Genomic DNA, 16,629 nt, shown 5'->3' with positions numbered 1-16,629 from the left:
GCCTGTGCAAAGTCAGCAGCCTCACTCTCTCCTCCTGAGCCCTCTGGGTCCAGTGGCAAGATACAGATCAGTACAACTTCAGTTGGCCCAGATACAATGGGAGGCCTTGGCCTTTTTAAGCTAAGGTCTTTCCCAGGTCTCAGTTTGACTGAGGCAACACCCATTCAGTGATTAAGGCTAGGTAAGAAATGAAGCAAAGAATGACCTCTTTTACCTAGACAAAAAAAAAACAAACTCAAAAACCAAAAACCCCATAAAATCAATCAGGGGATTTGGGGTGAATCACTTAATGTCTCAACGCCCCAGGCAACTCCCTAAGACTGTTAAGTAACAGCAGAGCTGTTGTAAAGCAGGAGGGAATTTCCTCACCAGGAGTTCCTTACACTGATTCCTTATACGATTTTTTTAAAGTCCTAGAATATTAAAACTGGAAGGAACCTCCTAGACCATCTAGTGCAACCTCCTTATTTTACAGATGAGGAAACTGAGGCCCAAGAGAAGGAAAACTACCCGGCCAAAGTTACAGAGCCAACTGTTGGTAGAGCTAAAGCAAGAACGAGGGCCCCTGGGCTCCTAGTTCAACATGCTTCCCACTGTGCCACAGGCAGTTATTTATTTTGCATTGATTCCATTCCCTTTGGGAGATCTGGGAATGTTAGTCTATCAACATCTTCTGAAAACTTTCCACAAGGACAAAGAGAACAAGTCCAAATAATGGCAGCCTGTCTCAGCGCAAGATTCAGCCCAGGAATGCAGACGAGCCTCTGGGGCGGTTATAGAGACAACAGCCCAGGCGTTCCTTCTCTTATTTTGTCCTGCCCTAATCGCTGACCTGACGGGTTGCTGCAGTCTCGCTAGGCAGTGAGGGAGCCAGACAGAAACATACCTCACAGCCTTTCCCCTGGCTCTGGATGTTTTTCATCTTGCGCACCAAGGTTAGATAGAAACCCGTGCCGAAGCAATTCTTCAGAAAAAGGGGAGTCCCTGAGCAGTACAGCCTGCCCTGGGAAATGATGGCTATCCGGTCCCCAAGGAGATCAGCCTCATCCATGTGATGAGTGGACATGATGATGGTTCGGCCTGGGAGGGAGGAGCAAGAGAGACCATTCAGATGCTACCTTGCATTGGTAGAGGGAGTTTCCTCACCTGGGAGTTCCCTATATCAGTGAAATTACAGATCTAGGCCCTCTCAGCAAGGCAGGAGGCCAAGGATTTAAATGGTCATGCATATGTTCTAGGCATAGCACCAGTCAACTTAAATGCTTGAAAAAAATGGCAGTCAAGTTGAGAGGAGAAGGCTTCATCCCATAGCACTGATCCAGGGGAAAACTTGGACAATGTCCAACTCTAAGACCAGGCCTAGGGCCTAACTATGAGTGCCCAGTATGAAGGGACCAAAGAATGAGCCACAATTTACTGTTATTAATTGAACCTAATCAACTTATCAACCATACCAGCTGCACATTGGTATGTTTTTAGGTATGTCATGATATGATTAAGTACCTCTCTTCAAGTCTTTGGGAAGCAGGTACATGCACACTAAATAGAGGCACTATTCGAAGAGGAGGCAAGTAGAGTTCTAGGCTGTTAAACCACCAGTGAATAGCACATGGAAAGCTTATGCAGTGGTTAGATGGTTGGGAAATCTCTGTACGTGTCTTCTCATCAGTGGACATTCACTGTTCAATTTAACAGGAGTTTTCACCAAAGCAATGACTTAGAAATTTTGACACTTGGGACAAGTGAAAGAGAGAGGGAGATTTATGGTGTAGCCTCACCTGGGCTCCTATACACCTGGGATATGGTAGCTGGTGTTGCTAGGGAGGCAAAGTGAGTGATGGAGGAAGTACCCCCAAGATCAGTACCCTCTAAATAAACCCGCCCTGTGGCAAAGGGCCAAGTGCTCTGTCTGAGTTACAATTCTGACTCTGACCTTTATTATGTATTCTTTTCATTGGCAGAAGGTGGTATAAGGTAATTCAAAACTAGTGGGAAGGAAACACTTGAAGTTTGAGGAATTCCCATCCTAATCTATGGCTGTCTCTATCTAATCTAATGAATGTCTCTACACTCAGCACATGGCTCCTGGACTGTTTATTAAGGCACCAGCCTAATAATTCTTCTGTGTTTTGTCTTTTGGGTGGTTTGCTTATTTGTTTTGGCTGGGGTCAATGTTCACTTTAACCACTGAGCACATTAGGGACATCAGTGCGTTGCTTCACCCAATGCTTCAGATGGCTCTGACCTACAATGAATTAATCCTACTTCTCTAGGATACTCTGGGGTTATATCAACAGTTTCCAATACATATCTAGATGCTTCAAGGTCCCCAGATTTTTGATAGGAGCTTGGATCCACCTAAGTAACAGGTAAATCCAAATTTCAACAGAATTCCTCGGGTTCTCCGGTCTTAACTACCTATTAGGAGACCCCATTTGTGAACCTGGGTTCCAGTCTGTGTTTCAGTTATTGCCTAGGGCACATAGAGAACAGCAGCCCCAGCCCCCGGCTGAGGTCCGTTACCTGAGCGATACTTCAAGAGCAGATCCCAGATGGAGCGCCTAGAATAGGGATCTACCCCAGAGGTGGGTTCATCCAAAACTATCACCTTGGCATCTCCCACGAAGGCGATGGCAACTGACAGCTTCCTCTGCATGCCCCCTACAGACACAGAGGGCATTCACATCACAATGTTTGCGAAGGAGGGCAGGAAAGAGAAAACAAGGGGATAACCGGGACCTTCATAGTGAGGGAGGCCAACTTAAGGAAAACAAGTCTCTTCCTCCCCTTCTGTCTCTCTCTCTCTCTCTCTCTTTTTTTTGTTTGTTTTGTTTTAGGCAATTGGGGTTAAGTGACTTGCCCAAGGTCACACAGCTACTAAGTGTCAAGTGTTTGGTCTGAGGCCCCATTTGAATTCAGGTCCTCCTGACTTCTGGGCTGGTGATCTATCCACTGTACCACCTACCTGCCCCCCTACTCTTTTCTTCACATTTAGAATTGGCTCCTAGAGCTGGGTTCCAGGAAGGCTCACCTCAATACAGAAGGTCTTCTGGAAGCGAATCATCTGGAGATGCCACCCTCCCATCGGCCAATACACACCATTTCCACCTTCATATTTTAGCCCAAACTTTTATAAATATTAGAACCGATAAAACCTGGCAGAGAAGTAGTTTTTATACAGAAAGGCCTGGGTTCAAGTGTTGCCTCACACATACTGGCCATGTGACTGAGGGTAAGTCACCAACTTCTCAGTGGCCCCAGGCAAATCTCTAAGACTTTAAATTTCAGGTGTTAAACTGCTTTGATATAAGGAACTTGGGAGTTCCTTAAAGCATTAAAATCACAAGTTTGATCCAAAAAACAAATAAATAAAACATGACTTGGCACAAAGTAGGAACTTAATAAATGCTTGTTGAATGAATGAGTGAGTGAGTGAATGAATGAATGAATGGATGAATGAATGAACCCGGCTGCTTGACCTTTTCCATTGTTCATCCCATATGAGAACCGATAGACAGGAAAGCTACTCCCAGAATGTTTCCCAAAGATCAGGACATTTTTAAAGAACTTTCCAATCATTTCTTGGTGGTCCATCAATTTCAAGCCCTAACCCCTTGTGAGGTTCATCAGCCACACCATAACAACTGCATCTCTTTAATACACTCCCCTCCCCTTCCCTCCTCCCATCCCTCCTCCCATCCCTCCTCCCCTCCCCCTCCCCACCCTCCAGCTTAAAATCAAGGCTGCCAAAAACCGAGCCTGGGAACAGCCTCGGAGCAAGCTCAGCACCTGACAGGTTCTGGGCCTCTTCGTTCCTTTTGTGGTGAAGGCCCGTGTCTTCCAACATGGTTTCCATCTCCAGGTACGCCTCCTTCCTAGACTTCCCCTTCAGCTGTGCATAAAGCAGGATGTGTTCGGCCACTGTGAGACTATGGGAACAGAACAGAGAAAGGGCCTCAGAGCCCTGGTGCCCAGGGAGATGCATCTCAAATGCCACCCCTTAGAAGAAGGAAAACATCTTCACCTCAGTTTAATTCTCAATTAGATAAATAATTCAAGTGAATGACCTGGAGTTCAATCAGACTCCTGTAGAAGGAAGGGACTCACCAAGGAGAGCCAGAACCTTAAGGCTAAACCTCTGGGAGTAATAGTTTTCATGGCAACCCCGGAAGAAGGAGAGATGGAAACGTGGGGAAGCCAGTCAGAGGAACCAGAGGTGAGATCCGGAAGATGGGCAGTCTTCACGCATGTTGTACTTACTGGTGGAATAGTATGTTGTGCTGGGGGCACATGCCAAGGTTTTGCCGGATGGAGTCCATGCTGGTCTCAATGTCCTTGCCCCCAATCAGCACTGTGCCAGAAGTTGCAGGGAGCAGCCCGGTCAGGATGGACCTGGAGAAAACAAGGCGCCACGTTCTTTGGACAAGTACACCAACATGTGGACATGCTGGAATGGCAGCACCATTCAGCCCAAGCCAGGGAGAAATCTTCCCTTTGTTCTAGTTTGAACCCAAAGAGTCATTAAAGGAGACGATTAATAGTCACAGACAGAGCTAAGCCGTTGTGCTCACGTAACTCCTAGTTCAGATAATCACACCCATCTCCCTCCTTCGGGTCCTGGGCTTGGAGTCAGGAAGACAAGGGTTCAAATTCTGACTGTGACATTTACTAGCTGTGTGACCTTGGGCAAATCACTTAACCTCTCTGTGCCTCAGTTTCCTCATCTGTAAAAACGAGGGGATTGGACTCAATGGGCTTTAAGGCCCTTTCTATCTCTAAATCTATAATGCTACAAGGATTATTCATCAACATCTATGTAAAGCAACAAATGCAGTCATTGAGATGCAGGGAAAAGAACAATGGGTTCTGGTCCAAGGACCTGAGTTCAGATATTAATCCTGGACATTTACAACCTGGATAACCTTGGGCAAGTCACTTTAACCTCACCTGCAAAATTAGGGGGTTGAACTAAATGTCTTCTTAGGTCCCCTTCTAGCCCTAAATCTATGATCCTAGGACCCTCTTTGTGTTAGGACTCACAGACTAACAAGGCTCATTGGCAAATATATCTTGTGCCCTCAGCCTTTATGGATAGCTTGCTTTTGGGAGATGAGCGAGGAGCTCTAACTGATGAAAAGGGAAATACGACAGGAACAAAGCAGCGATGGAGAAGCTGGAGAACTGAAGAAGTTGTTGCTTTATGGGGGGGTGAGTCCCCCATCTCTGGGAGATGTTCAAGCAGTGGCTTGAATGATTATTTGTTTGCTAGATCTGTGATGGCATCAATTTGGGGAACTCCAACTGTGGAAACTCCCTCCATCATGCAAGTTGGCAGCTCATCTATAATTTATAATCTTAGTGAGGTCCTTGGGGTGCTATGAGATTAAATGGAGTACCTAATATGTGCCAGGGGCAGGACTTTCAAGTCTTCTTGACTCCAGACATCCTCTATTCACAATATCATGATGCCTCTGGATGAATTTTTGGAGAAGTTATTAAAAAAAAGATTTGTGCTTCAGGAAGGGGTTGGTTTAGAATAGCATGGCTTTAATGAAAAGAATATTGAATTTGAAATCTAAGGATCTGGGTTCAAATCCTAGCTCTGGCCCTTCCTCACAGTCCTAGGCCTCAGTTTATTCAATCCAAAAGTGAACAGATTGAATTAGCTTCCAGGTCCGCTCCAGCTCTTGCGCAATGAATGCCAAAGCCTCCCTGTTACCTCTGGGATCAAATCCTCTGCTTGGCGTTTAAAGTACTTCGCCATCCTAGCCCCTTCCAATCTTTCCAGTTAAGCCGTGACTTCTCTGCACTCACTCCATGGATCAGTCCAGGGGTCTACTGCTGTTCCTCCCATCTCACCGGCTGACTTTCATGCCTGGAATGCTTTCCCTCCCACCTCTAACTCTTAGAATCCCAGAACTTCAAGATTCCGAGCTCAAATGCGGACTCAGCAGGAGTGTAGAACTGCCTTCCATCTGCTCAGTATCGATCTCCTATGCACTCATGTATGTACATGTTTTCTACTTCCCTGAGGGCAGGGGATATTTTTGCTTTTTCTTTGTCTCCCCAGTGCTTCACGCCTGACGCATAGTAGGTGCTAATTCTGGATTGCCTGATTCTGTGTTCCCAGACAACCTCTCCCGAGTCCTTTCTAAATCTAAGGTTCCAGGATTCAGCTCTGCCTGCCCAACCCCACTCCTGCAAACAAACAAAGAGTCCACTGAGGACCACTAGAGGGCAAGAGAAGCAAAGACGACGTCTTGGACTTGACATTCCATTCCCTTCCCGGGAACATTCCAACGCTGGGCGTGCACATCTGCTTCTCCTTCCTTATCTTCTGCCAGAAACCAAAAGCCCCAAAGGCTACACTACTCTTGGGTTCACTGGGCCAGCAGAGATATCTGCTGCTCCCTGGAGATGTCTCGTAGGAGCCTGATATCTGATCTCCCATTTTGAGAACCCTCAGGAAAGTCCAGGGAGACGCCTAGAAGCTTTTTCTGGCCTTCCCCATCTCCCCTCCCACCACCCTCCAGGAATGGTTCTGCTTTATAAATTTTTCCACTGCTAACCTCACATCTGACAGTTTGCTATAAGAACATGCCTAAACCAAGGCAGAAGTGCACCAAAAAGTAATTAAAAAAAAACACATTATACAAAGGCGAGACCAAATAATGATTTATCTATCATCTGACCATAATAATAACCTACATTTATATAATGACTTAATGTTGGCAAAGCACTTTACACGTAGTTATTCAAGTGTGAAATTGCTATTATTCTTGACAATGAAAAACAGTATGATATGGTGAATGAAGTGTTGGACTCAGAGCCCAGAAGGCCTGAGTTCAAGTTCTACTTACTAGATATATAAACCAATAGGTAGGTGCTATAGCTATTATTGTTTCTACTTTACAGGTGAGAAAACTGAGGCTAAAAGAGGATACATTGATTATCCAGGTTTATACATCTAGTAAGTAGGACTTGAACCCAGGCTCTGAGTCCCACATTTTATTTACCATACCACACTGCTTTTCATTATCAAAAATAACAGCAATTTCACACTTGCAAATATATAGTAATAAAGCACTCTATAGACATCAGCCTATTTGATTCTCATAAGCCTCCTTTAAGGTTGGTAGTAGTGACAATGGCTTCCACTCAGATAACACTGTACCATGCTCTTTCCTCATGACAATGATGTGAGTTAGTTGTATTATCACCCCCATTTTACAGATGAGGCAACTGAGACTTTGAGAAGTTACCTGATTGTTCCAAGGTCACATTGCTAAGAAAAAGTAGCAGAGCTGGAATCTGAACACCAGTCTTTAGACTTTACTGTTGGAGCTCCCTCCAATACCAACATCCTGCCTTTCCTCACCCAGGTCAGGATTTTCAATGACTTCCAGTGAGGAAACTTCTCCCTTTCTGCAGCTTGGAGTCTTAGAGGGCTTTCTGGCTAAGTGACTCACCCAAGTGGCAGAGGCAACATTTGAACCCAAGTCTTCCTAACTAACGCCAAGGTCTAGGTCAGCTCTCTCTCGGCAATGCCACACTGCCTTTTACAAGCTCTGACTATGTTACAGCTTTGGAAGTTGCATGTGTAAAAGATATCTCATAAGATCTCAGATGGGATAACTTTCCTTCTTGCTGCTACAACCCAGAAGGGAGCCAACACTATTGAGGAGGAAGAATGCAGTTCGCCCTCATTCATGACCATGAAACAAAGGGAGAGAATAATTTCTTAGGTAGGAGGCACTGAGCTAAGCCTTGAAGATTCAAAGAAAGGTAAAGGGATTTACATAGCACCACTACCCCACCCCACCTCAGCTCACATTCCAGTGGGGGAGATGAGATACAAGAGATAGAGAGAGTCCATTGGAAGACTCCCAAGAGGGGAAGGGATAGGCAGCCAGAGGGGACCAGAAAAGACATCCTGCAGAAGGGAGGATCTGATCTGAGACTTACAGGATACTAGGGAAACTAGGTAGTGGAGGCGAGGAGGTGGAGCATTGTAGGTATGAGGGACAGCTAAAGCCAAGAGAGAGTAGGGAAATGCCAGGAGGCCAGTGTTGTTGAAACATAGAGGACAAGGGGAAGAATAAGGAAGGGCTAAGACTAGAACGAGAGGAAGGGGTCCTATTATGTGACAAAGAGTGTGAAGATCAAATGGGGTAATGATGGGGCAGCCGGGTGGCTCAGTGATAGTGTGCCAGACTTGGAGTCAGGAAGACATCTTCATAAGTTCAAATCTGACCTCGGATACTTCCTAGTCATGTGACCCCGGGCAAGTCACATAACCCTGTTTGCCTCAGTTTCCCCATTTGTAAAATAAGCCAGAGAAAGAAATGGCAAACCACTCCAATGTCTTTGCCAAGAAAACCCTAAATGGGGCCACGAAAAATCAGACACGACTGAACAACCAAAATGATTGTAAAGCGCTTAGCACAGAGTCTGTGGCACATAGTAAGCACTGTATAAATGTATGTAGGATTATGTCAAAGGAGGCAGCGTCATACACTAGAAAGAAAACTGGATCTGGAGCGAAGGACCTGGGTTCAAATCCCACCTCTGATATAACTCCTGCATCATCTTGGGCAAGTTGCTTCATCTCCCTGGGCCTCAGTTCCCTTATTTGTAAAAGGAGAAGTTGGATCATACAGAGGTCACTTCTAGCTCTAAAGCTGCAATCCCATTAATTAAGCACTTAATGTGTACAAGACACTGTTAGGGGTACAAAATGAAAGTCCCTGCCCTCAAAGAGCTTACAGTCTATTAGGGAGACAGCATGCTTTCTAGATAACATAAGGTACTCTGAGGAAGTAAAACCAAGAGGGGTGTCATGGTGTGGGGGTAAGAGAGAGCTGGTCTCTATATCGGCAGGAGCTGTGGGCAAGGCTTGCCTCAGATGCATAATGGCTATCTATTCCTGGGCAAGTCTATTAACTTCTCAGTGCCTTGGAAGATTCTCTCTAAGATTAGAAGTGGAAGAGCAGGTGCCAACTTGCATTGGTAGAAGGGGGTTTCCTCACTGGGAGTTCTCTATGCTAATAGAACCTCAGGTTCATTTCCTTCCCCTCTCCCCCCAAAATAAAAGATAATCAGAGGGGAAGGGAACAAACACTTATTATTAAGCACCTACTGTGTGCCAGGCACTGTGCTAAGCTCTTTATTATCTCATTTGATTCTCACAACAACCCTGGGAGGTATCCCATTTTACAGTTGAGGAAACTGAGGCAGATAGAGGTTAAGTGACTTGTACATGGTTAGTGAGTGTCTGAGGCTGGATTTGAATTCAGATCTTGCAGATTCCAGGCTCGGTGCTATCCACTGCACCAAGTAACTCTCCCTAACTGACCACTGAAGAGATCTCATAGCACTTAAGATAAGCTCTGAAGGAAGTCTTGGATCCTAAGATGCATCACTGGGAAAGGAGTGCATTCCCCCACTCCCATCCCAAGAAGAAGCCTGAGGCTCTTATAAATGATTCCCCAAGTACTCACATAGTGGTGGTTTTCCCAGCACCATTGTGCCCAAGGAAGGCAGTGATCTGGTTCTCATAGAAAGTGATGTTCAGGCGGTCCACCGCTGGCTTGCTGTGGTAGTCAAAGACCTTCACCAGATTCCGCACACACACTCCAGGGACTAGACCAGGGAGCTCTCTCTCAAAGAAGGTATCTTAGAGAAAAAGAGGTTGACAGATGAGTGGAGGGATGTTAGGTTTTGTCTGTCCCCTAGCACTGTGTCTGTAGTTTATATCCCTTGATGACCAAGTTACATTGACCCTGCTTTCTAGCTGAGTAAGAGCTGTCTCCTGACCTAGGCTCACTGCTCTCCCTACCAGACCAAGGCTCCAGAGGCAGCAGCAGGCCAGAACTAGCTTTTACTGGCTCTAGAGAGCTGACAGGAAAATTTTCAGTGTGGCCCTTTATACTTCAGAAATTGGCAAATACTCAGGGCTTAACTTACATTTTGTTGACTGTGTAGAGTTAAGAACATGATGGAGAAAATGTTAATGCAGGTCAAACTTAAAAGTCATGTCATGAGTACATCTTTTCTCTGGAGAGCTGTTAAACGTTTTCCTGTAAAATGGACTAGATAACCTCTCAGATGCCTTCTAGCTCTAAATCTAGGCTCTCACCTAGAGTCGTCTGAGGCATTCAGAGTTTAATTGGTTTTCCCATATTCACACAACTAGCATGTGTCCAAGGCAGGATTTAAACCCAGGTTTTTCTGATTCCAAGGCTGGCTTTGTCGCCCACTCCAAAGAAAGTCAAAATGTCATCCTGGCATGAAAGATGAGAATTTGGCTTTGGGAAATGACAACTTTGAACCTGGGCCAACCAGTTAGGAATCATTAGGTAACTTAGACCAGAGCGATGGCGCTCTCAGATTTTCTGGACCACAATTGAGGTAGGGGAAGGCTCTCTGGAGCTGGCTTCCCCCCTGCACATAAAGTCAGAGCATTGGCTATATTTTCTGCCTTTCCTCATAGCTCATATCCGTCTCAGGGCCCAGTGACCCAAACTAATTGTTCTTGCTAAATCCTCGGAAGTGAAGTCAGTGTATTTGTATAATTCACTTGGGATTCACTTAACAAGGGCATAAACACACTACCTACTTTTGGATAGGCTTTCTCCAGGAAATATATGCTCATGTCTGGGCATCCCCTGTCCTTCTCCCCCTGCCCCATGCTTTTTTGCACATGTGTAACTAATCCTTTCCAAAGGGTTCAGCTTTAGTTTTGTCAATGAAAACCATCCATTTCTCTGGGATTCCTTTCACGCAAGTAGACTTGTCACTCTGGTGACTTCTCAGAGATTTCCCCTTTCCTTTGCTTGGGTTTTCCTGTTGGTCTACTTAGGGCAAAGATTTTTTTAAAATTATTTTTTCTACTCTTTTTATTATCTTTTTTAGCTTTTCTGTTTATTTTTTATTTCTTTTTTATTATATATTTATTTGTAATTTTTTTTTATTTAGGGCAAAGATTCTTAATCTTGGGTCTGTGAACTTTAAATACACACACACAAAACTGTATTTCAATATAATTTGTTTCCTTTCTAATTCTATATATTTTACTTTAGGGAGTGAAAAATATGATTGTGGGAAGGGGCTCATAGGTTTCATCAGTCTGCCAAAGGGCCCAGGACACATAAGTTGAAGAACTCCTGGTCTAGGATTTATACCATATATCCCCTCTGGGTGATCTGGGTCTTCCATTTCTTCTGTTACGGGTTCATTCTTTTCCAAGGCCCTTTCTTCTCTTGTTGAACATCCTATGGGGACCAAAAGTCAGAGTTAACTCTCTCCATAAGATGTGGGAAGGGTTGGAGGGTGGGAGAGGAGATAAGAGCTGAGGAGTTTTCCCTGTGAGAAGCAGCCCAGGAAGGCAGACACAAACAGCCAAGTCAGCACCTTAGCATCAGGTCCCCTCCGGGTACCCACCCCCACTCCCACCCCCACCCCCACCGCCCCTGCCCAACTCAGCAGCCGTCTGTGACGTACTGAAACCAGAGAGAGTTTTCACTCAAGCTTTCCGGGTGCCCCCTTGCGCAATCCCTGCCCAGGAGTCACTGGCGTTCCAGAGGGCTTTGTAATACAAGCTTCATTGAAAGTCAGACAGTTTCAGTATGTTGGGATGTGCCAGGAAGTGAAAGAGCCTGTCAGGAGGCGGCTTTTAACTTTGATTTGATGACAAGGTTTATTTGGTCTTCAGATATCCACTGCTCCTCTCCCCAGTCCAGGGCCCCATGAAGGCAGTGAGGGAAGGGGGACAGATGGAGGTGAGGAGTGTATGGGTGAGTCCTGTCACACGGGGGACTCCTTTGCTATTTTTAAAGATCGGCTTTGTCATTCATTGCCTTTTGTTTTTATATCATAGTCATTCCTTTTGGAGAAAAAAACCCCTCCCCTCCTGCCCTCCCCCATCACACAGATAGTACATACAAAATCATGCAGTACAATTACCTCACCTGAATCTGTAAATAACATTCTGCCCTAGTAGTCCCTGCTTCTCCACCTGGAAGGGGGGAGGTATGTTTCATTATTTACTCTCTGGGTCCTATGCATTTTTACATACCAGACAATCACCTTGAGGAATTGGGAGGGTGGGGGTGGATAGGAGGTAGAAAGTGAGGGTAGATAGGTAGGGTAAGCCTTTGGAGTATCTTTGTGACCTTGGGCAAGTCCTTTCCCTTCTGAGGGAACTGAAGCCTTACCTCCCTCATCTATTAAAAGGAGGGGGTGGGTGGGATTAGATGATTTCTAAAGCTCCCTCTGGTTCTATATCTCTGATCCCAGTTGTCCCTGAGCAGCCCCCCGTGTTGTGATCCCACCACCATGCAGTGGGGGGGGATACTTGGGGGAGGGATATTTAGGCAAATCCTTCTGTGTGCGCTTCTCTGCTATTACCTTTTGAAGAAGGATGGGGTTCTTACGAAAAGAATTTTCATGACGAGGTGAGGTTGTGATGTGATATGATGTAAAGGACAGACAACCTGTTTACAAGGATGCTCCAGGGACTGGCTTTCTGCCTAAAACAAACAAGGGCTTCTCCATCGATTCCAAAGGCTGCCCGTTTGAATAAAGGATTCCCATCTCTGAAGGAACCCTACCTTTTCACTCTCTTTCTTTTTAAAATTCATTCATTCTACCCCATCAGAATGTAAGCTCCTTGAGCTCAGGAACTCGTTTTTGCCTTCATTTATATCCCCTGTGCTTGGAACATTGTGAACTCTTAATAAATGTTTACTGACTATCTAAAAAAAAAAAAATAGGAGAAGCTGCACAGAAAACCACCAAGCTGTCGGAATGCTCTGTGTTTAAAGTAATTTTTATTTTTTAAATCACCTAAGCCCACAAAACCTAGGTAAAACCTGAGACAGAACAAATCAATACATGGATGTTTAAAGGGTCTTCCTAGGGAGGGTTAACCCAGGCACAAGCCTACCACTATGGAGCCAATTCCAAAAAGTCCCTTTTTTGGGCAGGGAGGGGAGGGGAAAGGCCGGCTTCTCACATTTCAGGTTGGGAAGCATTTCCTTGGCCCACAGAGCCTGCTTAAGGCCTTGTCCCTGAAGTTTCTTTCTCTGCCTCTGTCTCCAGATACCAAAAGAAAAAGGGTGATGTCCCTCCTTAATTCCAGAACTCTACCTTGGCCAGGTGTCCTTGATCAGTGGCAAAGGTGAACGGCTATCTAAAGCTTCATGGCAGAACAAATGCCTTTATCTCTCCTCCTTAGGGTCTTCTGTGTATTTGTGTCAACATGAAAGGGACCTCAGAATATTTGTTCTGAAGATTAACCCCCCAGAAACTCTGGAAGTCTCTTCATCTTGGGAGAACAGCCTGTTCCTTTTAAGGGTTTGAGAGGATGAAGACCAGGTGAACAGGCAGGAGGAGGAGGAGGAGGTTTTAAAGAGAGGCTCAGTTCTCCATTTATTCATTCATTCAACAAGCATTTATGAATCTACCTCTGTGTACCAGGCGCTTGGCTCAGCTCTGGTGATATATAAGGACAAAGATGTAAAAAGAAGCCTACATTCTACTGGACAAAACCCACAAAGGATCATAAACGTAGAGCTAAAGGCCATCCGTTCCAACCCCCTGATTTTACAAATGAAGCAACTGAGAGGTTCAAGTGACTCGCCCAAGGTCTGGCAAGCACATGGCGCCATCGGGATTCTAACTCAGGTTTTCTGACACTAGGTACAGGACTCTACTGCCTAACCCTGTACAGAAATACGTGCACAGTAAGCACAAAATGACGTCGGGGTGTGAAGGAAAATACTAGCAACGTGTGAGATCGGTATAGAGCTCTTGGAGGAGGTATTCTTTGAGCTAAGATTTAATGGAAGTCTAAGGCAGGGAGAGTCCACTGGAACAGAGCTTAGAAGACTGTTAGAATCAGAGATTCCCAGCTTGGGCTCCACAGATCACTTGTGGATAGACCTCAGGGGTCCACAAACTTGGATGGGGGAAAATGATTTCAATCTAATTGGTTTCTTTGGTAATCCTCTGCATTCTATTTTATGCATTCTTGAAGCTGCCAAAAGGGTCCATAACACAAAGAAGTTCAAGGATCCCTGAAACTGAATGAATGAATGAAAAAGCACGTGTTAAGCAGTTACAAAGCACAAAGCAAGAAGTGGTAAAGAGGATGCAGCTCTGGGCCTAGAGTCAGGAAGACCTGAGTTCGAATCCAACCTGAGACACTTACTTGCTATGTAACCTTGGGCAAGTCACTTGACCTCTGTTGGCCTCAGTTTCCTCTAGTGTAAAATGGGGATTATAATAGTACCTACCTCACAGGGTTGTTGTGAAAATCAAAAGAGATACTATTTGTAAAGTGCTTAATACAGTGCCTAACATAGGAGAAACTTAATAAATGTTCATTTGCTTTCTTCTCCCCTTCTCTTTGTTAATGCTGGGCATACAAACAGAAAAGCAAGACATTTGGTTTGGGGGTGGGGAAGAAACACTGTAGAGGAGATTTATGGATGGGGCAGTGAGTTGCACTAATTGATTTTCAAGGTCCCATTTGACTCAGGGACCAAGTGATTGCTTCTATGATTCCCAGGGATCTCCTTGCCCCCACCCCAAAGACTTCCAACAGTCATTAACACCCAGTGCCGAAAGGGCTGCCGTTTCAGGCTTCTCCTGAGAGAGTTACTCAATCTCCCTCACTCATGTTGTCAAGAATTAAAGGGCTTATCAGACATCTCTCACACACACTGGGGACACATGTGGGGGATGTTCTCAGATGCCCAAATGCCTCTGCAATGCAGCAGAGGGCCCTCAGGTGGCATGCTGACTCACCCACTAATAACACCCTCCTAATGATGGGCTACCCAGGTTCAAAGCCAGCAACTGGCATTCCCACTGGAATCTCTCCAGCTGCTCCAGAAAGGGACCTGAGCCAGTCAGCCATATCTCAACAGGACAGCACAGCATAGCACAGCTAGTTCCAAGGTTTTCAAGACTCACCTTCACCTCCAAGCCAATAGGACTCTTGCAAAAGGAAAAACCAAGGAAGTGGTATTCCGTAGTCCCCTGGAAAACACACACAAACACACATAAACAAGGAGGTGTAGACTAAATGTTCTAACTGGGACCCCACCCAACTACATTCTTGGAGTGCCTGGGACTTATCTGTGTGAATCTCAGACTGTAATTATAGATATTTATAGTTTTGCTAGCCATAACACACCAGAACTACAACCTCCCACAAGGACTGACCGTTTTGCATACTTTCATCAAAAAAGCCTTGGTTTTCTTGTATTTTCTCATATTCTTATATCATTGGTTTTCTTATATACTTTCAGGAAAGTTGGAGTGCTGAAGCAGACAGAAAAGAGAGGAGCCCACACTAATATGAGTAATTTGGTGCAGTGGGAAGGGTCTTGAGTTAAATCACAGCCCTACCACTTGCTTCCTGTGTGACCTTGGGCAAGTCACAACCTCTTGAGACCTTGGTTTTCTCATCCGTAAAATGAGGGGGCTCGAGTAGATCGTCTGCAAGGTGCTTTCCAGCCCCAGACCTACGATCACATGGCGCTCATGGGAATGCACGACTAAAAGCTGGACATCTGTGGTCAACCAATCATTCCGCTGCCCTAATGGAACTACTTACTGGAGGATAGGAGAGAAGCAAGACTGTGAGGAGCTGTCTTGACTGCCCAGCTCCTTGTCTGTTCATCAAAGCTATAATGGGCAATTTTAGTGCCTAGGACAAGAGCTACAGAACACATTCAGGGCGAGACTTACAAAAGGTGCCCTCAACAAACCTCTTTCATACCAATTAGGTTGGGGATTAGGAAAAGACTTGGGAAAAATGTCCCATGGAAGGGGGCAGAACCCCCAGGACACTGACATTGCCCCCCATTATGTACAGAGACCCTCGGATATACTTTTTGGGAGATGGGAGGAAGCAGAGCAAGGAGGGTCACCAGGGGTGCAGTTGTCCTGGAGAGGAAGTGGGCTATGTGGTAGCTTCCCATATTAACTGATTATTATTATTATTATTATTATTATTATTATTATTATTTTGCTCTTTGGTGAGGCAGTCGGGGTTAAGGGACTTGCCCAGGGTCACACAGCTAGTAAGGGTCAAGTGTCTGAGGTCAGATTTGAACTCAGGTCCTCCTTGCTCCAAGGCCGGAGCTCTATCCACTGTGCCACCCAGCTGCTCCCTTATTATTCTTATTAATGAAGTTCTAAGGTCAGTTGCGTCTCCCTGCTGAAGGAGTATGAGTGCTGTAATCACTCTGCAGCAGGACTGACTACTGCTCCCTGGTTATGGCTCAGTTGTTCTTTTGTACTAAGCAAGATTTCCCTAAAATGGTCAAACAGCCGTGAGTTTTGCATTCACACAAACCAGCACCCTGTCTAGAGTCAATTCTAGACTCACTTTCTCCTGCTGGCAGCCTGTATCCTTTAAGACCCATGAACTAGGCAAGATATCAATGGGGAAAATACCCACCCATTGTTTAAGCACAGAAGCTGGTTTTTAGTTGACTTAAAGGCCACTTAAATCAAGGTAAGCCTTTTCCAGTTGTAAGGACATGCTACTTTTTTAGAGTTAGATGATACTATAATTAAAAATGCTTTCATTGCACTGGACAGCACTGATGAAGG

General features: G+C 45.2%; 1 protein-coding gene across 1 annotated transcript in view; it reads right to left on the bottom strand.

Annotated features, from left to right (window-relative positions):
- Positions 1-16,629, bottom strand: part of ABCA4 (ATP binding cassette subfamily A member 4) — a gene marked incomplete at its 5' end in the record, with an annotated part of 95,986 nt that overhangs the window by 60,625 nt on the left and 18,732 nt on the right. Inside the window, 7 exons of the mRNA XM_027854806.1 lie at positions 887-1,080; positions 2,524-2,661; positions 3,790-3,929; positions 4,261-4,392; positions 9,501-9,675; positions 11,184-11,273; positions 14,980-15,045. Coding sequence (XP_027710607.1) covers positions 887-1,080; positions 2,524-2,661; positions 3,790-3,929; positions 4,261-4,392; positions 9,501-9,675; positions 11,184-11,273; positions 14,980-15,045 — 935 coding nt within the window. The remainder of the gene's footprint in view (positions 1-886; positions 1,081-2,523; positions 2,662-3,789; positions 3,930-4,260; positions 4,393-9,500; positions 9,676-11,183; positions 11,274-14,979; positions 15,046-16,629) is intronic.

The sequence above is a fragment of the Vombatus ursinus genome, unplaced genomic scaffold, assembly GCF_900497805.2.
Source record: "Vombatus ursinus unplaced genomic scaffold, bare-nosed wombat genome assembly UNPS02010639.1, whole genome shotgun sequence".
Classification (NCBI taxonomy): domain Eukaryota; kingdom Metazoa; phylum Chordata; class Mammalia; order Diprotodontia; family Vombatidae; genus Vombatus; species Vombatus ursinus.
The sequence above is the reverse complement of the archived record's forward strand: the minus strand, read 5'-3'. Positions and strand labels throughout refer to the sequence as shown.